Source organism: Aspergillus multicolor (genome assembly GCF_047715735.1).
Source record: "Aspergillus multicolor strain CBS 133.54 unplaced genomic scaffold BDW74scaffold_49, whole genome shotgun sequence".
In the NCBI taxonomy this organism is placed as follows: Eukaryota; Fungi; Ascomycota; class Eurotiomycetes; order Eurotiales; family Aspergillaceae; genus Aspergillus; species Aspergillus multicolor.
The window spans coordinates 177869-200064 of record NW_027396000.1 but is presented as its reverse complement, the minus strand read 5'-3'; the positions used below and the strand labels follow the sequence as shown (position 1 = coordinate 200064).

General features: G+C 43.9%; 4 protein-coding genes across 4 annotated transcripts; 2 read left to right on the top strand and 2 right to left on the bottom strand.

Moving 5' to 3' along the window:
- Positions 1–3120: 3120 nt before the first annotated feature.
- BDW74DRAFT_189102 (uncharacterized protein) lies at positions 3121–3978 on the bottom strand (the record flags this gene model as incomplete). The annotated part of the gene is made up of 2 exons (XM_073731892.1): positions 3121–3401; positions 3465–3978. 2 exons carry the CDS (start codon positions 3976–3978, stop codon positions 3121–3123), a joined length of 795 nt encoding a protein of 264 aa, XP_073578219.1.
- Positions 3979–4714: 736 nt separating this feature from the next.
- BDW74DRAFT_183746 (uncharacterized protein) lies at positions 4715–5527 on the top strand (the record flags this gene model as incomplete). Its single annotated transcript, XM_073730596.1, has 1 exon — positions 4715–5527. One exon carries the CDS (start codon positions 4715–4717, stop codon positions 5525–5527), a length of 813 nt encoding a protein of 270 aa, XP_073578218.1.
- Positions 5528–6585: 1058 nt separating this feature from the next.
- Positions 6586–11375, top strand: BDW74DRAFT_171529 (uncharacterized protein; the record flags this gene model as incomplete). Its single annotated transcript, XM_073727321.1, has 2 exons — positions 6586–6612; positions 6945–11375. The coding sequence occupies 2 exons, from the start codon at positions 6586–6588 to the stop codon at positions 11373–11375; spliced, it is 4458 nt and encodes a 1485-aa protein (XP_073578217.1).
- A 6740-nt stretch (positions 11376–18115) lies between these two features.
- On the bottom strand, positions 18116–21668 carry BDW74DRAFT_110519 (uncharacterized protein). The gene is made up of 4 exons (XM_073721765.1): positions 19466–21668; positions 19274–19409; positions 19081–19214; positions 18116–19018 (listed from the first exon to the last, which is right to left on the bottom strand). The coding sequence occupies exons 1-4, from the start codon at positions 21423–21425 to the stop codon at positions 18342–18344; spliced, it is 2907 nt and encodes a 968-aa protein (XP_073578216.1). The 5' UTR covers positions 21426–21668; the 3' UTR covers positions 18116–18341.
- Between the last annotated feature and the right edge of the window lie 528 nt (positions 21669–22196).

The window sequence follows — 22196 nt, the reverse complement described above, 5'->3', positions numbered from 1 at the left end:
TTAAATCAATTAAATCAATTAAATCAATTAAATCAATTAAATCAATTAAATCAATTAAATCAATTAAATCAATTAAATCAATTAAATCAATTAAAATTTACGATCTAATTAATTTATTAATTAACTATTATTATTTTTCTAAATTTGTGTTTAAATTACTAGTAATTACTAGTAAAAGTTAGTAATAATTAATAAATATATCAATATTTATGAAGTAATTATCAAATTAAGTTTACTAGCTTGATTCTTATTATATACTTAAATATAAATATAAATATTATAATTAATTTTCTTTATTTATAATTATATATTAAAATTATATATTTATTAAGTATTAAATTATATAAAATAAAATAATAGAATATTACAGATGATTTATTAGATAAAGCCTGCTAATCTGTCTTAAACTAGTGGGATTTAAGAATATTTTAAATACAAAAGTATAAGGTATAAGTTTTAAGGTTTAAAAAGTGTATATAAAAAATAAATAAAGATTATTGAAAGGTAGGATAGCTTAGTTTTCAAAACTAATAAATCATAATTAAAATTACTTAATTATTATAATAATAATTCCTTTAAATATATATTACTTAGTATATTTATTATAGTTATTAACTATGCTAGCTATACTTATTAAAACTATAATAATTCTTGATTTAAATAATTATAATTATATATCTTAGTATCAATTATACTCCTAATATATCCTAAATAAATAAACTTATGGTTCTGGTTCCTAACATGATAGTCTGTTACCCTGTATTAGTAAGGTAGATTTATTAGCTAACAGCAGTCTGTGCTGGCCGCGTTCCCTGATAATAATATAATAGGCTATTATATTAATAACTAGAACTATATAATAATCTACCTTAATTATGATATTATAGTAATCTTTATATAATAGCTTTTTAGCTATTATATTAGTTAAAGTAAAAAATATAATTAGTTTAATCAAATATATTTAGTAAACTAGAATAATATAATTAATTTAATAAATACTATGTATTTAAAAATTGTTTTTATAATATTAAATAATTTTAATTACTATTTATTATTTTTAGAAACTAAGTTACCCTACCTTTTAGTTTTATATAGTCTTTTATATAAGCTTTTTTAACCTAAAGGCTTTACTTTTTACTCTTACACACAGAATATCCTTAAACCCTCTGGTTCAAGATGGATCGGCAGGCTTTATCTGACAGCTAGTCCCAAAACAGAAGGTGGTTACCTACCGTGTTACCTGACTCCCCGGCAGTACTCTCCCAACCTTGCTCCCGCTCGCGGCTCGCGATCATGGCCGTCGCAGCTGGGTATCCAACTGCAGCGGCCATGACAGTAGGCCTAGCACTAATAGGCGTGGTTAAGCCTAGCGCGAGTTTTATCAGGCAAGTTAGGGGAAAAAGTAAAGAGGTTTAAGAATTAATTATAATATAAGATATTTTTAATTAGTATTTATGATTATTAGCTTTGGCTTCAGTTTCCACGCGGGGCTATTTATTACTAAATATTATATTATTTCTATATTTTTAAATGCTTATACTTACACTTATGGTTTAAATTAGCTACTTAAACCTTTATAGCTTTTTTTAAGACTCTGGCTTTATAGCGGTCTCCGTGATTAAGGACACGCTAGAGGCTATTAGAGGTAGGGATTTAATTAGCCAGAGTGGTGGTATTTTTATAATTAGGGTCTTAGGGGCGCTAGATCTTTAATTTACTAGAGGATTCCTTTTTAAAGTAATCTTTCTTACTTAACTAGCCTCCTTTTTTATTAAGGGGATTGAACAACTTATGGGGAAGATTAGGCTTAGAGAGGAATAGCTTTAAGGGGGAGCAATTGCGCTACTAGGTGCTTAGGCCAGCACTAACAGGCTTGCTAGCAAGTCCCTGCTTGGGAATCTCCTTGGGAGGTATTATGAAGTTTAATTCTTGGGAGTTTAATTTATTTAGGTAAAGTTTCATGGATTAGATGGGTTATGCAACCGTGGCGTGCCAGCGGATTAACATAAACAGTTTGGGGGGACAGCGGGGTTAAAAACGTGGTCTAAAGTAATAAAATAAGAGGTCTACAATCACAAAGGTTTAAGAGAAGTGACTTTGTGTATTAGTGTAAGAAACAAGAGCTTAATAATATTATATTATTAAGAATACACAAAGTGAGGAGGAAAGCGGAGGTCTGGAGATCTAGGTGACTAAATAGTGGGATGGTCACGTACGCCGATGAGCCCTAACCCTAGTGGGGGCGAGCCGCGATCGTGACAGTTAAGTGGAATGACAGAGTAGCGTACTGTCTTGCAGCTGGAGATGTTATAGCTAAAGAATAGAAGCACCTAAGACTAGAGGATGTTTCACTTATTTTAGGCTGATAGGATTACACTAAATATCTGCTAAGTAGGGTATATGACCTACTCATAGCTCCAGAAGCCAAGATCGGGAAATGGCCAAATCTGACCCTCTGTATGAGATATAGGTAGCGCCTTCCCCGTTGGTCAGACCTTAAACATCCCTTCCAAGTAGCATGGTCTTATCACAGAAGAGACTTTGGCTTCCTCAAACTCAAGCTCATGATCTCAAGCAGAACTGTTCCTCTCCGCACGGATTCTCCAAGTTACAGCCAGCGCACCCAGAGAACCAACACCTTCCTACTGTCGCGACGTCCTTTCTTTGCGCAAACAGTACATTTACTCAGCTACCAACTGCGGCCTTGAAATATAACTAGCATCAATGTTGTGATGCGAATCCAGGGTCTGTTCGGGTTCAAACACACCCTAATTAGCTTAGAGCACACCCTAGATTGGCTTAATAAATCAAAGAACTATATTGTTGCCAAGTCTCTGAAGGAAAAGGTAAGAATTCGGAAGTCTAAGTAGGATATATAGAATGAATTGCCAGGGTGATAATGATTATATATATACAACTCACAAAGCATTAAACAAAAAAAAAGCCTGTAGAGGAAGGGTTGCCATCAGCGCTCACACATGACTTTCAGATCTGCATTCTATGTTCGGCTTCTGAAACGGCTTTTTAGCTTCCACTTCCACTCTGTCTACGGTGTCAGAATACTCTCCTTTCTTCGAAAGACAGATCAGAGACCCAACCGCTCTCCACATACGTAACCACCTAAACACCAACACAAACATAATACCCCAACCACAGATTCGAGCAAGCGGCATTAACCTCCGTATTCCACTGGCGGAACTGGTCGAACGTGATGCCGGCCTCAGTATAGATCGACCAGCAGCTATCCCCGCTCTCAATCAGGTGGTACTCCCTGCAGTTGTCGACAACGCCGGGCATCTGCGGCTCAGGGCCGGTGTTTGTGGGCTCGGGCTGTGCGCTTGTGGTGGTTGTGCCGGGGACGTGGACGCAGACGTAGTAGCCGAGCCATAGGTTTGAGCATTCTATTGTTCAGGCAGGTTGTTAGTAAGGTGGTTTGGGAGGGAGGGAAAAGGGAAAAAGCGTACGAGAGTTGATCTCGCTGTTCCAGGCCAGAAACTGCGCGGTCGTAATCCCGTGTCTTGACGCAATAGTGTCGCATTGGTCGCCAGATACAACCTGGTAGAACCCATCGCAGGTGTCAATGATACCTGGCATAGCGGGCTCGTTGCTCGGGACTGGTGCGGTAGTAGTCGTCGTCGTCGTCGTCGTCGTCGTTGTCGTTCTTGTAGTGGTAGTGGTGGTGGTTGTCCTCGACGTAGTCGTCGTAGTCGCCGTGCTGGTTGGCTCGGGCTCAGGCTCGGGCTCCTCAGTCACTGTCCCAATCACGCAGTACGACAAACTAATGTCGAGGTCCGGGCAGGTGATCCCTGGGTTTAGGGCAGTTAGGTCCGCGACGCTGAGGCCCCAGCTGGTGGCGAAGCTTTCGCATGTATCACCGCGCGAGGCGGTTGTTGCGAAATTGCATTCTACCGCGCGTCGAGAAACAGCGGTGCCCAGGGCTGGGAGGAGGGCAACGGTGAGCAAGGTTGTGGGATGCATTCTGGGATTGAGAGGTAAGTGCTAGGGAGAAGAACTAGAGTGTGAGCGGGTGAATGGCATCTCATCACGGCTTTCGTCCAGCTTATATAGACATCCAGGACCTTACTAGTCTCTTGGCGCGCTTAACGGCGATATTGTTTTGCTGATTGGGGATTAGGTAGAACTGCAGGGCGCCCAGGTAACTGTTACAATACACCGGCATATTAGTGCACTACTTATTGGGAAGGCTACTTGTCAGTTGCTCAGCGACGTGACTAGTATATTGCACTAGTTGGGGCGAAGCGTGGGTATCACTCAGGCTCATGGGCTGATGCAGGTCCAGCAGTATCCGACCAAAGAGAATCGTACATTACCTAGTACGGACACTGGCTCTTCACTGGCCCGATGGATGTTTCGAGTCAGGTGCAGGAGATTTGAAGAAGCCAAGAAAGTCAGTGTAACGCTGCAATGCGCCGCTAGGCTTGGCACTCGACAGAGAGGGCGGCTCCCCTTGCAATGGTGTCGAGATTGCGGCTTAGCTCCGGAGTAATATATTCTACTCTCCCTCTAATTTTGCAGGGTTGCTGTGATGAAATCCTTCACGGTTTTCCCCGTCCCCACTGCAACTTCGCCGCTTTGTGTATTACTAAATAGGATTCTTCACACTGCACACCATATCATTCATCATTTCATACTATTGCTCTTCAAGTATTTGCAGACTGCGCTCTCACCAACGCCCAATCTCACCCAACTTAGCATGTCAGGCCGGCTACTCCTGACTTGCCTCTGGCTAGGCGCCCTCGCAACAGCCTCCGGCATCCTCGAAGTGGACCTCGTCTTCCCCCAGAACACAACCTACACGCCCACAGAGTGGTTCCCCGTGGTCTTCGGGTTCCAGAGCCCCTCACTCGCACCTCTAGTCGACCTTGACATCTCCTTCTCCATAAAGAACCGGGACAATGCCAGCGACATCATCCATTGGCCAACAGACCTGCGGTGGACAAACGAGACGACCTCAGAAGACCCCTATCTGTTCTACGCCTTCTTCTCGCGCTTCCGTGCCCCGGGCCGCTGGGACCTTACCTGGCACGTCCACTACAAGGCGTGCAATGAGTTCGCACTCGGTGAGGACGATCGCGCGGAGATGGTGACCAACTCCACCGGGCGGTCGATGCTTTTCACCATCGCCGACGACGGAGACGCGGACGCGGAGGGAGTCGATCTCGTCGCGGCGACGTCTGAAGATTCCTGCCCAGGGGCCTTTGGCGTCCCCATCAACGTGACTGATCAGACGATCCGCGTGCCCGCGGGCGAGGACTGGGCGAACGGGAATATGTGTGCGGTGGTTGCGTCGAGTTCCGCGCCGACGCCGGATCCCTGTCGCGTTGATATTAGCAAGGAGGTTGTGGAGAGCATGGAGGCTGAGTGGCGCGCCCGACTGTGCAGGGGGGCGAACCCCCCGGAGGATTGTCCGGCGGAGGGTGAGAATGCTGCTGCGCAGGGGGTTGTGGTCATGGCGGGGTCCGTTGTATTGGCGGCGGTCGGGGCGGCTGGGTTTATTCTGCGGTAGCGGGGGGCTGAGGGTTGAATTGAAGTGAAGGCCTGGGTTATCTTTCTGTGAACTTTTTCTTCTCCCTGGAGATTCATGCAGGGGCAGTCCCTAGTATCTTTGTGCATTGGTTTCCTTGGCATTGCTAGTCTACTCCAATATACCGTATAGTTTTTCCGCCACCCAAGATTGTCTGGGCAAGTCTCTGGGCACGATCTCTTCACTCTTTGCAGACAATCTAACCATGAATCTATCTCTTCGCCAAGCCCATTGTCAGAATCATCTTATTCCGAGTACTCCGTAGATTTAATTGTGGTCTGAGCGAGCGTGCCCAGATGTGTCGCCGACTCCCGCGCTGATCCGGTTCACCAGCTTTGACCCCGAGGCTACAGCTGCAGAACCAACACACCAACGGTTTCTCCATACCCAGCACCACTGCCATCCAAGACGGCCAGACCGCCCGTACCTGGATTGGGCGGCGCCAACCACGCCACTTTATGCACCAACATCAACCCCAACGGTCGTGTTCCTGCAGTATATGCATTGTCCGGTAGGCCGTCCTTTGCATGGTGCAAATGAACATGCAGCTAGTGGTATCTTTGCACATTGGCGGCCTGAAACGGGGCACATGCCGCGCTGAGTAGTCCACGGTGCGGTTGGACCTACTCCGTACCTTGCATATAGGGTACCTGGCTGTAGGTACCTGCGACGGGCGGCGCCCTCCGCATCAGCCGCAATGGCAGCTGATCACAGCAGTGTCGTGGAGTCTGAAAGGTCCGGGTGGTGTCTGTGGAAGTGCAGAGAGCTGCTCCACCTTCGAGGACAATGGGCAATCAAGGAGATTAGGCCGACACTAGCCAAGATCACCAGACATTGAGATGGCCAGATAGGGCTCGTTGCGAGTCAGTGGCTTCCTTGCATTGGACTTCCCTATAGGCAAAGTATCGCACGAGAGGAGCGGCTGAACACCCTTCCCTATCTCACTCGCATCGAGTGTGGTCTTGTGGGATTGCGCCAAGGATGGCTCGCGAATTGGTGTCTTAGCAGTCCAGGAATGCATCTGTATTGAACTTGTAATCATGGCTCCCACTATTCTTCCGGGCATGGTGCCAAGCAGAGCCGAGAGGGGGTCTCATTTCGCTTGCTCTGAGAACTGACGATGAGATGCGGCTTGGAATGTGATGAGCCGCCGTGGGAGGAGGGAGGTCTCACCAAATAACTACCACGCAGGGAGGCTCCGAGGGGAGAGGGAAAAGCCAGGGGTTGAGACGAGTATAAAGAGCACATTCCAATCCGTGCGAGGACAGTCTTTCCATCAGTTGTCCTTCTTTATTCACCATTCACTCCTTGACACTTTCCTTTCCGTTCATTGTCCTTCTTTCTCTGTTTCGTATATAAGCAAGGCCATCCAAGAATGGTCTCGCTATCATTCTTGAAGTCGGCCCTCTGGGCATCTGCCCTCTTCGCCAACATCGATGCCACCTACGCATCGCTCGGCCCCCGAAACGGGGTGAGCCCAGGCTACCGCAGCAGCACCTCGCTCTGCCCCGAGCGCTGCAGCGTGTCCGGCCCCAACACCGGCAACTGGTCGGTGTACCCAGACTTCCGCCAGATCAAGCGCTGCGATCAGACGATGTTTTACGATTTCTCGCTGTACGACCCCGTCGACGATAAGTCGCAGTCGCATCGCATCCACGCGTGCTCGTCCTTTGGACCTGACTTCTCGATCATGCCGGCCTCGACCCTGCGCATTGCCACAGACGCAGAGGAGGTCGCGGTTGAATTCGAGCTAGGGTGGTTAGAGGAGGGCTACGGGCTCGCCAGTGCGGGCATCCGATCGCTCGTGAAGCAGATGCGCAAGTACGTTGATGCCGGACACGGGGCAAGCACGGACAAACCGTTTATCATCTACGGGCAGTCTGGCTCCGCGACGATTGGCATTTACATCGGCCGTGGTCTGCTGAACCAGGGCCTCACGCAGTCGGCGCTCAAGGTGTTTGAAGATAACCTCGAGAGCCTCAATGTGTCGAGTCCGACGCTGGCCATGCAGCTATGCGAGCCGGAATATGCGAACACGCATGTCTTTGGCGTGATAGCGTCGAGCGATGGCTTGTTTGGGGGTATCCAGACGGCTATCAAGAGCTGGAATAACGGGACGTGCTTAAACTTTGAGGGGTCGAGGAGTTTCCCGGGCACGGCCAAGTTCAGCACGCCGTTGCTGGATGCAAGTGAGGGTTTAAATGCGACATCCTCCTCGAACTCGACCGCGCCTTCCAGCTTCAACTCCACGCTCTCCGCAAGAAGCCGCTCACACCACCACCGCCACCACCACCTCCACACCCGCGCCGAATGCCGGACCGTCCAAGTCGACGCAGGGAACGGGTGCGCCGATCTCGCTGTCAAATGCGGCGTCTCGGCGGCTGATTTCACCAAATACAACCCGGGCTCGGACTTCTGCTCAACTCTCAAACCTAAGCAACACGTGTGCTGCTCTGAGGGAACGCTTCCTGACTTCAGCCCCCCCAAGAACGAGGACGGATCCTGCTTTGCATACACCATCCAAGCAAACGACAACTGCGATAGCCTCGCGGCCGAATACAGCTTGACCATGGACGACCTTGAGGACTTCAACAAGAACACCTGGGGGTGGAACGGGTGCGAGCTGCTCTTTGAGTTCACCGTTATGTGTCTGAGTGAGGGAACACCGCCGTTTCCAGCACCAATCGCGAACGCAGTCTGTGGGCCGCAAAAGCCCGGTTCTGAGCCGCCCGACGATGGCTCCGACATTGCCGAGATGAATCCCTGTCCACTGAATGCATGCTGCAACATTTGGGGCCAGTGCGGTATCACGCCTGACTTCTGCGTCGATACCAGCACCGGCGCACCTGGAACAGCGGAACCAGGAACTTACGGGTGCATCTCGAACTGCGGGATGGACGTCGTCCGCGGAACGGGAACGGGGGCGATCAAGTTGGCCTACTACCAGGGTTACTGCTTCAATCGTGATTGCTTGTATCAGGACGCGTCGCAGATTGATACGAGCAAGTACACTCATCTGCACTATGGCTTCGGGCTTATGAACGAGGCGTACGACGTCAGCGTGGGCGATGAGCTGGCAACATACCAGTTTGAGGAGTTCAAGCGCCTCCCCGATGTCAAGCGTATCGTGTCCTTTGGAGGGTGGGCATTTTCCACCGAGGCGGCAACGTACCAAATTTTCCGGAACGGAGTGAAACCAGCGAACCGATTGGCCATGGCGACCAAGATCGCTAACTTCATCAAGGACAATGATCTCGACGGAGTGGACATCGATTGGGAGTACCCGGGCGCACCTGATCTTCCAGACTTTGACCCAGGTACGGAAGAGGATGGCCCCAATTACCTCGCGTTTCTGGTCGTGCTGAAGAACCTGCTCCCGGGCAAGTCCGTCGCTATTGCGGCGCCGGCTTCATTCTGGTATCTGAAGCAATTCCCGATTGATGCCATCTCCCGCGTTGTCGATTACATTGTCTACATGACATACGACCTGCACGGGCAATGGGACGCACACAACCCGAATTCGCAAGATGGGTGTGACACTGGCAACTGCCTGCGGAGTCAAGTCAACCTCACCGAGACAAGGCAGTCCCTGGCCATGATTACCAAGGCCGGTGTCCCCGGGAACAAAATTGTTGTCGGCGTCACCTCGTACGGACGGTCCTTCAAAATGGCGTCGGCGGACTGCTGGGGCCCGACGTGCCAGTTCACCGGTGACCGACTGAACTCGAACGCGAAGAAGGGCCGCTGCACGGGGACTGGCGGTTACATTGCCGACGCGGAAATCGCAGAGATCCTTGCGGACTCGTCGCGCGTGAATCGCCACTTTGTGGATTCGAGTTCGAACAGTGATGTACTGGTCTACGATGATACAGAGTGGGTGGGGTACATGAGCGCCGCGACGAAGGCTACACGGACCACGCTCTATCGCGCATGGGGTCTCGGCGGAACAACCGACTGGGCGAGCGATCTGCAAGAGTGGCATGAGGCGCCTGCTCCGTTGAACGACTGGGCGGCGTACAAACGGCTTGCGAGCACGGGAGTCGACCCGAAGACGGACTATACACGCAACGGCAACTGGACGGACTTGGACTGCACGCATGTTGTCAGCAAAGACAAATGGGACTATACTCCCACGCAAAGGTGGCTGACCCTTGGGGCTCCCGCCGCGTGGGAGGATATCGTCCGGATCTGGCAGACGGTGGACGAGGCGCGGAACGGGGTCTCTTTCATGGGCTCGGTGTCGACCACGCTCCGCACCGGCAGCGAGGTCGAGTGCGAGGATATCCTCGGCAACTGCCCAATTGCAAACTGTGAGGCGGGATTCAATTCCGAGGAATCTGGGCCCGCGGCGGAACTCATCTGGAACTCGCTCGTCAAGATGCAGCAGCAGTTCAAAAAGTTCCGCGACGAGTTGTATAATGCCGCGACGCTGGTGAGCTTCCAGCTGGATGATATGGAGAATACTTTTGCGCCTGTCCCGCCCGAGGAGAGTAACATGTGGACGTATCTGCTGATTGACTTGTTGACCCTGGGCACGCTGGGCACGCTCGGTCCCTTCTTCAACACGATGCTGAAGAAGCAGGCGCACTTCTGGCAGCGCGGCATGAGTCTCGAGAATACCAAAGACACCTCAATGACGGTCGTGGGCCAGGGCACGACAATTGCCAAGGATACGCTTCCCAGCGAGGACGCGTACTGGACGCCCGAGGACCAGGACCGCTTCTCAGCGTACATGGCGCAGGTGGTGAGCGGCTGGGACGAGACGGCCGCCATGTCCGTGGAAAAGCTCTTCGACGGAACAGAGGAGTCGCTCGACGTGATGTGGCAGGCGATGCGCAACGGGCAGCTCATCGAGGGGGCATTCGAGACCGGCGAGCCGGACGAGCAGCGGTACAACGAGTCAGACCATCTCACGGGAAACATCGAGAAGTGCATTTTCGGCTGGTCGATCCCGGCGCTGTGGCGCGAGTCCGAGGCTTACACGTTCATCATCAATGCGGGACATAACTGTGGTGAGGGGAACAAGCACAGCGATTATATCGATGATGAAACGGCCGAAGAGACGGGCGTCTGCGTCGACGGGAAGCAGTACTACATCGTGTATCCGGAAGGCGACGCCAATGAGTGCGAGTGCGAGCGCGTCACCGACTTGGGTCCCTGCCAGACCATCTGCCGCGACCAGAAATTCTCCGTCCCCCCTGGGCTGGACGCGCTGGACGGAACGCGCTTCGGTGGGATCTCGAAAGAAAACCTCGTCACGGGGTCGGTCAACACATGGGTGGACAACGGCGAGGAGAATGGCGCCGGGTCCGCAGACCCTGAGGATCGCATGACCGCGTCGAACATGATCGATGTCGACGTCACCACCGCGGGCTTCATGCGGATCCCCGTGTGCAGCGCGGAGAGGGCGTTCCAGTCGTGGGACACCACGGATAAGGGGAGCAGCGACAACTACCCGTGCGATATCCCCCCAGGCAAAAACACCTGCGAGGACTCATCGTTTGAGAACCAGACCAGTGATGCGTCGCCGCTTGTTGAGGACTGCAAGACCATTATCCGCAACATCCAGGGCGATGGAAGCACCGATTGGACCACGCAGGTGGTGGGTAAGCCGCATCGCGAGATTGCGTCGCATGGAACGTGTGCATTTGGCGTTGAGGCGACCAAGGTGGACGGCAATGTCAACTTTGTTGTTGGCGGGCAGGATGTCATTGATATCATCAATGATTCCATCGCCCAGTTCGCGACAGATGGCAAGATTGGGGCCAAAGGGAACATGAACTGCAATGGCAATGTCAAGAGTCAGCCGATCGAGTGGGGGATTTATTAAAGGTTATTCATCAGTAATTCGTGATTTGTCTTGATAATGCCATTGTTTTGTCTTTGACACTCTTACAGACGGTTTGAGATGTTTGTGGTCCACTCTTCCAGCCATGAAGAAGGAAACACCTTGAAAGCAGCTCATTAGAAAGGGGTCTGGCCGTGCAATAAGTCTTTGCGCAATGGAGGGACTTTCAGAAACAGTCAGGACGGTTGTTGGTATAAAAACTGGATATTTTTAAAATACCCTGTTTATAGGTAAGTTAATATTGAATTTATAAAAGAATATAAGTAAGTATTAAATAAATAAGAAAATAAGCCTATATAGTAAAGTCTTAGGTTATATAAAAAATTATTCTTTCAGATACTATCCTAAGTTAAGCAAGAAGGTAATATAAGACATTAACTAAATAAAATACTATAATAATATGTATCCGTAATACTAAATGGTTAAAGGATTATATTATTAAAAATTATAAGTACTAAAAATCATTATATAACTAAATTATAATTGCCCTTTATGTATGAAAAATCATAATTATATAAAAATAAAATTAGGATACCTAAATCATGTAAAACTTTATTACTATAATTATAATATTATAAATTACATATTATATTATAAGAAGACAGACCAGTTCCAGCTAATAAGATAGTCCAAAGCATAATAATAATATTATTAGCACTAGAAAGAAGTAACACTCTTTATAATTAAAAATAATGAATTAATTATTATAATAGCATAGTTAAATAGGAAGCATGCAAGAATATATTAAACTTAGGATACTTTAAGTAGTTTATTAGTAAAAAGTTTATTAATATATATTAATTAGTAACCAAGCCTACGGGAGAATACTAAAAAATTTTTGAATTTAAAAAAAACTTATATATTAAGGACTTAAGCTTATAACTAGTGCTATGCTAATAAAAAGTAGTAAATATATTAAAAATACTATATTTAAAGTTATGCTAACCATACCTTAAGGATTTTATAATATAGTTATTAGTATAACATGGCTTACTTAATAAAACCTAAATATTAACTAAATAATTAAAGAAGTGCTAGTAAATAACACTTAGTTAAAGATAAAGAAGGAATATTAGTAAATAACATAAATTTAAGTTATTAAAAAGTATTAGGGAAAGCTCTAAAAAAGCAGGAAAAAAATAAGTAGTAAAAGGTAATATCTAACTCAAGATTAATAAAAAATAAAACGTAACAAGAGGCTATATAACCAAAGCTAAGAAAAAAATATAAAAAAAACTTACTAAAATACTTAAAAGACTTAAAAGACTTTCAAAAAAAATACCATGAATATATTGAATTATTGATAAAACCTAACTACTAATTACTGCAGCACAACAGCTATTACAAAGCTATAATATCCTTAATACCTAAAAAAAGTTATCGCAGGTACAGTAATACTAGAAATTACCGGCAGAGTTATAAGTAGAAATAAAGTTTATTTACAAGTTTTAAAAGGCAGGATATATTTATAGGTTAAAGCTATATATATTTTAAGGCCTATAATGGTGCTAAAGAAAGATGGAAAGGGTATATAAATAAAAAATAAATACCTAGTTATTAGTTGTTACCTTTTTAAACAAAGTAATAATTAATAACATTAACTAAGTATCTTATGTAGGATAGAAAAAGACCTTTTACAGAGAGCCATAATTTTAATAGGGTTATTATAATTTATAAATATATACTAAAAATATTTATAAGACAGTTTTCCTGGTAAATATAGGATTATATAGCTAAGTTATTATACTTATAAGACTAAAGTAATTACTAGCTAAATTTATTAGGTATATAATTTATATACCAGGAAAGTTCATAGATAAGATTATTATTATTTATTTTAATAATATTATGGTTTACTTAAAGACCAAGGAAGAACATGATGCCTATGTAAAGGAAGTTATAAATGCATTAATAAAAGCAGGATTTATAATAAGTATTAAATAGTATATATTTAAAAATAAATAAGATTAAATACCTATGTATAAAGTATACGCTAAAAAATAAAATTAAGTAAAAAATAGTAAAAGAAATCCTAAGTTACCTAATATTAATGAATAAAAAAGGAGTTAAAGAATTCCATGGACTTTTAAGATATATATATAAATACCTATTTACCTACACACGTGATATATAACTACTTACTAGATTATTACAAGACAATAAACAGTTTATATAGGAATAAAAGTAAAAAGAGTAATATAATATATTAAAAAAAATTAAAAAAGCACCTATACTACAGCCCTATAACCTAAAATTATAATATTATAAAAAATTAATATATTTAAAGGAGCTATAGGAATAGTCCTGGAATAAATAAATATAAATAAAAAGTTATAACTAGTTATATTTTTCTTATAATAAATAACGGATACTAAATAAAGGTATGACGCTTATAGTTAGGAAGTATTAGCAATTATAAAAGGATTTAAAAAGTAAAGATACTACCTTTAAGTAGTAAAGTATAAAGTTATTATTTAAACTAACCATAAAAACTCAATATACTTTATAATAATAAAAGAACTTAATAAACAATAAATTAGATAGGCTTAATAGCTATTATAATGTAACTTTTAGATTAAATGTATTAATAAGAAAAAGAATATTACCGTGTATATGCTAAGCTAAAAATCCTAAGATAAATATCTTTTATAAAAATAAAAATATTCTTAAATCTAACCAGGATGCCGAGCTAGCTGCCGCATATATAATAAATAATTATAAATTTATAGTATAACTTAGAAAAAAGTAATAAAATAATAAATAAATCTAAAAATAAAATTAGGAATCCTATTTTTAAAAAAAAGTAATAGGATACTCCTGTAAAATAAATTAATAATAATATTACAAAGCATGGTTTAGGAAGTAATTAAGTTACACTATAACCTATTATTAAAGGGACACCAAGAAATTAATAAGATAATAAAAAGGATTTAACAAGCATACTTCTTTCTAAGAATGCATTAACGGGTTTAAGACTATATTATAAAATATAATAATATAATTAAAATAAAATATCTTAATACTAACTATATAGGAAAATGTAAATACCAGACATCCCTATAAGATGTTGGGAAAGTATTATTAATAATTTTATTACAGGGCTATTATTATTTAAGAATCCTACTATAGGACTTACCTATACTAATATAATTATTATTATATGTAAACTTATAAAATACATAATTATTAAACTAGTTATAAAAAATCTTATTACAGAGAAACTAGTGCTACTAATACTGCAAGAAGTATTTATTTTAACTGGACTATTAAAAAAATTTATAACTAATAAAGATAAACTATTCACGTCTAAGTTTTAGGAAATAATTATAAAAGCATGCGGAATAAGTTAAGACATGTTAACCGTAAACTCTTAATAAATATATAAATAAATAAAATAGATAGTATAATTAATTAAGTAATACTTATAATATTACCTTAACTGGAACGAAGATAATTATATTAAAATATTACTAATAGCATAGTTTGCTATTAACAGTGCAAAGAATGCTATAACAAATATCTTGCCTTATTATATAAATTTAAAAAGAAACCTAAGAATAACATGGATATTATTACTAGCTAAAAAATTTTAAAATTAACTTTAATATAAGTTAAGTACTTATATATACTACATAAATTACTTATATAAGATATTAGGTGGACTAAGGAAAAGATAAAGTTTTATTATAATAAAAAGTATAAAAATATACTACTTTTATAAGAAAAAAGAGTGTATATCCTATAATAAATAATAGGAAAGAAAAATTTTAATATTAAAAGTAAATAACTAAGTAATAAACTTAATATAGTAAAATATTGAATATTTAAAATTAAAAAAAGCTTGCTAATAATAAATATTATTTATTATTACTGGTATAAATGCAAGTGTACCTAGTGTTTCATGTCTTATTAATTAAATTAACGCTGAACCCGGAAAATGACCATGATAAAGTGACCAACGCCGATAGAGAGTATAAAGTTAAATAAATCCTAGACTAATAAAATAAAAAAGTGTTAGATTTAGTATTTTATTTAATAAGAAGGTTACTTACTAAAAAATAATTTATAAAAATCAGTTAAATATCTTAACTGCCCTAAGAAGATTTAAATTTTTTAGCAAGGAAATAATTAAAAAAAGAGCTATTTAGCAAAAGCAGGGAAAATACCTTAGCAGTCTAACCCATACCAGGAAAAGTCTATGTAAAAGAGCCCTTGTTACTTATTATAGTAGCTAGCTAGCTTTATAGTAATAACTTTTTAATTTTCTTTTACTTTTACTCCTTCTCCTTAGGCTTCTTAAGCTTTATAATTTTTTTTATAATTACAAGTAATAAAGTTACCCGCGCGCTGCTTTAGTAATTACTTTTACTTTTAAAAATAAATTAATTTATTAAGTAATTATTCCTTATCTTTCTTAAGTTTATTTTAAGTTATAACTAACTTTTACCACTTATTATTAGAAAATATTAAGTTAAAATCAACGCATTTGCAATTCCTAGCATGAACATACTTGCTATAATAACTATTAGGATTAGATTTAATGCAGGACTTTTATAAATAAGTATATTAGGTATAAGGAAATATTATTATAAAATTATTATTAGTAATTTATTTATAAAGGTTTTTTTTATGCTAGAAAAAGCTGCCATGCTAAAAAGTTAGTAGTAGCATATAAGAAGGTATCTAGGTAGTAGATATAAAATTACCTATAAGAGCCGTGCTACTTAAAGAATCTTTAGGGATAAAAAACCTAAGTAAGGGGGATTATTAGGGAACATGGCCAGCGCGGACTAATATTAGCTAATAAATTTATTATAATAATATAATGTGACTGGTTATTATGTTAGGAACCAGAGTCACAGGATAATTTACTTTAATTATAATAAAAATATAATACTAGTTTAAGAAAGGGACTACAGTTATATTAGTAATATAATATTATTAAATTATTAATTCAAAATATTATATTACCAGTTTAAAATATTAAATAAATAATTTAATAAAAAATTATATATTTAAAGGACTGTCTTTATAATATTAAATAATTTTAGTTATTATTTATTATCTTTAAAAACTAAGCTACCTTATATTTTAGTTTTTATTTAGTTTTTTATATAAGTTTTTTAACATTAAGACTTGTACCTTCTACTCTTACGCACAGAATATCCTTAAATCCCACCGGTTTAAGACGGATCGGCAGGCTTTATCTGACAGCTCCTTAACCGCGTCCGGGACACAAGAGTAGTTTAGTAATTTAGTCATAAGGGCTGCATGCTAGGTAGTAATACTTAAATGATAGCTTTTTAGTCCTTTATGACAGGCTCTACTTTTCCTAATCTTATTATTTTGCGCAAGATAATTTACTTAGTCTTCTTAATTTATTTTTAGGCGCTTAAAGCTTGTTTTACATTTTATTTTCCCTCAAGATCTTTTCTTTTTGAGATAAGCAGCAAGCAGTAAACCAGGGGGCTATAAATTTATAAGAATATTTACTTTATATAATAATAAGATTTTATTTTAAAAGATGTTCCAAGTTATTCTTTATATTTTTCCCTATCCCTTTTTTTACATTATCACCTCCCTGTTATCCTAATAAGAATTTGGTGTTTCTTCTTTCGAACCCATCTCCACACCAGTAACTAAGCTAACTCAGCTAACTAAACCGTTTAGCTACCTCTTTCCCATAATTATAATGGCTTACAAGCCTGAGCTAGACATTGACCAAGAGACAGCAGACCTTACTTTTTAGCTATAGCTTAAAAATGCCAGCCTATATCTTAAAACCTCCAAGGGCAAGTCTCAAGAACCAACTAATTAAAAATACTGTTTAAAATATAGTAAGAAGACCTCCATAGAGGAGTTAAAAGTGCTTATACTCGACATGGCTCACTGCAAGTCTAGACCGAGGCCTCCGCCGGACCCTCAAGGGCACTGCAGAATGGGGAAATGCAATAAAGTACCTGATTATGCGCTCCATGATCCTGGAGTATGCGGCTAGCTATGATTACCTCCCAGTGTGGTCTCTGGGCTTGGGTTTGCACACGGGGCCCTGAATGCGTATAAAATTATGATTAGTGAGGAGTTTTACCTGACTGGGTGAGTGCCATTCCATTCGTTCCTTTTCTCGGGTAGTATGTATAGAGCTGTGGTATAATAACAGACATATTCGGTAATATATAGGGTCAACGACTGGGACTAGATGTCAATAGCGCCACTGCCAGCCCTAACCCACCACCCCTGGTTCATCGCCGACATCCCCTGGTGGAATAACGACGGTGTATGCGAAGGCGAAAACTTCGACGTCGACCGTCGTTATCTCGAGACCGCAATCATAAAACGAGATATCGCAGCATCTACCTCCGACTGTATCAACCTTGCTGAGGAACTCGAGCAGACGACTTTTCTTCCAATCGGCGTTTCATTTCAGGGGTATCCATGAGCGCTTTGTGGAAATGCACTGCCCGTGGACGGAGGAGAATACCAGTGCTGTGGAATCAGTTAGAGGCTGTGCTTGCTTCGTATCCTAAATTGGTGGGGGTAGAGGGAGTACGAGATGTCAGAGAGCAGTTTTCTATTCTCAAGGGGGCAGGACCGGAGCCCTAGGTACAGGTGCTCTACCAGGATTATATTAAGTTGGCAAGGCAGAGAGGAGACGACGCCAATGCTACCTTATGCTAGTCGAGAAGAAGCGAGCTTGAGTATGGTAACTGCCTCAATTCCTAAGCAGTATCAACGCAGTGCGTCGACCCTGAATGACATTACCTAAGCTCCATATATATTATTCTTTCAGTACATATCCATGTTCTCCTAGTTCGAGGAAGCTCCTTTCTACCGAACAGGCAAACAAACCAACTCTTGCTCGAATTGTTGCCTGAATGGCTGTACAAACAACCACGGCAACAAACACCGCTCCCCATCATCCAGTTTCAATCCCAACCGCACTGCAAGTCAATCGATCTGAAGATTCCACTCCCCGGTAAGGGGCACATCAACATGCAGCACAAGCTTCTGATTCTCAGCATCATACTCAACATCCCCAACCGCATCCCCGAAGCTCTCTTCATCAGGCTGACTCTGCACACCAAGAACCGTAATCTTCTCGATCCCCACGCCGGCATCATATTCGAAAGATCCAGAAATACTAAACTCCCCATCCTCATACAAGAAATCAATCTCACTGACCGCGTCTTGAACAACGCTGATTCCATCGTCGAGGTACAGAGATCCCTCAGCGGTTCCATCAAGACCGGGCGCAATGACGATATTGAAGCCCTTGGTCCGTAGTGCGGTGGTAGTATTCGCACTCTCAATGCGTTGTGGGTAGATGATGCCTCCTTTGTAGTGGAGAGTGATGTCGGTGAGCGCGACTTCGGCCGAGACGTATGCGCCTTCGCCGCGGACGGGCTTGCCGGTGCCCCATTCGTAGAAGATGTCGTCGGGGAGGTAGTAAGACACGCTGGTGGAGTTTTCTTCAGTCACGGGGGACACGAGGATGCCGTCACCGTAGAAGAATTGCAGGTCGATGGCGTAGGTGTTGGTGTCGTGGGGGTAGTTGAAGAAGAGTGGGTTGAGGGTTGGTGTGCCGGTTTGGTTTTGTTTGTAGAGGGCTGTGTAGATGTAGTCGACTGAGCGTTGTTAGCACATTACAATGTTAGGCGGATGGAAGAAAGATGTGGGTGTCACATACGGAGCTGGTATCTGATAGAGATTGCGTTGCGGGCGGCTTCGGCTACGACGGGCCAGCGGTAGAACTCCTGGTAGTTGGCGAAGATCTCTGCGTGGTTGCGGAAGAAGGTATAGAATGAGCCGAGGGTTGCCCATCTGCGTTATCAATTCACATTAGCCGGGCGACCAGTATATGTCGTTGCTTAGGTACATACCTAGCACAAAGTGTCTCCGTAACATTGCCACCAAAGCCACAAACATCAGGTCCCACAAGGGGAATTTGGTATAGCGAGGCAAACTGGAGAATCTGAGAGATTGAGAATCTGTACTGGTACCACTCGGAAAGATTATCTAGCGAGTTCTCTGTTAGTAGATGGTTTCTTATACCGTTGACGGCAGGTTCTTACCTCCCAACCAGTGTGACACATCCTTTCCAGACCCAGCAAACGTACTCCTTGTAATCACCAGAGCGCGGTCATCAGGTCGTCTAGCGCGCATGGCATTATGCGAGTGCGAGGACATCATCGCACCATAAATGTTGTGGGTGTCGTACTGGAGGTATCCGCCATACTGGACGACATCGGTATCAGCAGTGCTGTCCGCAAGCGTAGGTCCAGCGCCGTTCTGAATCATGTACGGCGGCCTAATGAGTTGTCGGTTCGGAAGACCCTTGCATTCGTCGGGTCCACAGCCAGAACCGGTCTTTTGACCATGCTGCCAGCCAGACTTCGCATTACGGGGCCAGTGTCGTTTCTCGGACCGCCAACGGCCAACACCGAGTTGACGGCGCTGGTGCGAGCGGGGCTCCCGTTTTACGAGATCGAATGCGCGCTTCTCGTTTGCGTCGCTGGAAGCAAAGTTCGGCTGAAGGCTAGCGGGAAACCCAGGGATGGGAGCATCTGGGCCATCCCTAAGAGCTGGCGGCTCAGGAGGGTTATCGTTGGCTTCAGCGAAGTTCTCAGGTGTGGTGTTGTTGCCTGGGTACGGGCGGTTGTAGAAGTTCGCGGGCTCGTTCATGTCGATCCACAAGGCATCAATGTCCGGGCCGTTGACTCCGTCGAAGAAGTCCAGAAACTGTCCAGTCCAGTACTCCTGAGAGTTGGGGTGGAACCATTCAGGGAAGTAACTCGGCCCAGCCCAGACGACACCCTGGTAGAGGGAGCCGTTGGCTTCCTTCATGAATGCATCGTATCGGAGACCTTCGTCGAGCGCTGGGTTCGATTCCTTGTAGTATACGGCGGGGTCAACCATGACAATGTAATGTTGATCTCTCGCGTGCAGGGTGTCCACGAGATCTTTCACCAGATGGGGAGGGAATCTTTCGGGGTCAAGGGTGAAGATGCGACGGCGGTCCATGTAATCGATGTCCGTCCAAATCGTCTCCAGGGGAATATCGTGCACAGAAAAGTTGGCAGTGATGGCGGCGACCTCGTAAACGTCCTGGTAGCCATACTTGCACTGATGGAAGCCGAGACCCCAGTACGGAACCATCAGAGGCGTCTGGGTGATCTCAGCGTACTGTTTGGCCACGTCGCGGGGAGAGGGGCCGGCGATAAAGTAGAAGTCGAGAACACCACCGATGATGTTGTACTCAAGGTATTGACCATCGTCATTGTCGATGAAGATGTCCATGCCGTTCGAGTTGAGCAGGAAAACTCCGTGCGTGCCAGCCTCCCGATGGTCGAAATAGATCGGGTGAGCGCCGTACAGGTTCCCACCCTGAGGCGTGCCGTACGCATCACGGGTGTAGATGGTTCTGGTGTAGTTGGTTGTGTTAAGCATAAACGGGTCGCTATGCTCGCCGAGGCCGTACAAGTGCGGGTTCTGCGGAAGGTGCGTTTTCAAGTAGACATATTGGCTCTCGAAAACCAGCTTGGTGCCAGTGGTATCAAAGAGCACTTCGCCGGTCTCGGTGCGAGAAACAGTGAACGAGAATGGGTCGGCGTTGAAGTCGAACTGCAGCTTCGAGTCACCGCGAGAGCAAGACTGGCCAAACCCAGGGCGCGGGAATACGCTGTCCGGCACTTGGTACACGGTATTGTTGGTGTCCAGAATCTTAACGTGCAGTCGCTCGTCGGTTTGGTACTCGACCTCCAATTTCAGGTCGGGAAGGTCAATGCCGTAGACATTGCACGCCGGTCCGGCAAGCGACAGATCTGCATAGAAGCCAGACTCGGTCTCTCGATGCTTTATCACTTTGTAGCCAGTGCAGTTCGAAAGGTCCTTCTCGTAGAGGTCATTGCCGGGGCGATCGAGGTCGTCGACACCGGCCTGGCTCTGGGCGAAGACAGAGCCGGTCAGGGCCGCTACCACAGGGAGCAGCTTGTGAATGTGCATCGTGACGCAGAGGAAAGAACTGATCTGCATCGTCGTCACAGTCTGTACCACGCCTTCTTATACTCCGCAGTGCCAAGGGTGCCAAGGGAGATTGCCCCCGCAGAGTCCGGCGAACCCCCGACAGAATGCGACGCTCTGATCCCATCCAGCTCCATCCAAAGCTGGTCATTGGCTCTGCGATCAAGCTCCCCGGCAAAAGACCGGGACTACCTAGCTTTCGTTGTTCGATGTTTGCGGGGTAATTTCGCAGTGCCGATTGCTTGTGACGTTGCTTGCGCCCATTGCTCGGAGAACGCCGAGAGACCCTGGCGCCAACTGCAGCCCTCACGCCACTCCAGCAACGCCCAGATCAAGCAACCATGCATCTCGTCACAGTGCATATTACAGATTTTTCAGGCAACAGCACAGGCAGTCTTAATCAAGAGTATCCGTACGTCACCAAATATCCAAGCCAATATTTGAGTAGGTTCTTCATTCTAAAGCACCAGAAATAGGAATAGAGATACCCATCCTCTGCTATGGTAAACATTCCAAGTCTGCCAATAGCCGATTCATATCAAAGTTGATGGATAACAATCTGCCCGACGGACGGCCCAGTACAACCTTCAAATGGTAGAACGCGAAGCTCCAGGGCCTATGCTCAGGTGGAAGCCATATGATCTTGCGTCCATTGCAACACACCCAGTCCTCGTCAATGGAGAAAGCGCGGAAGTCTCGCAGTCTGGGACGACCATCTGCATCGAAAGAGGGGTCTTCGTTCAGTCTGATGATGCCCTTGTTGGTCACGATGAAATTTCCATC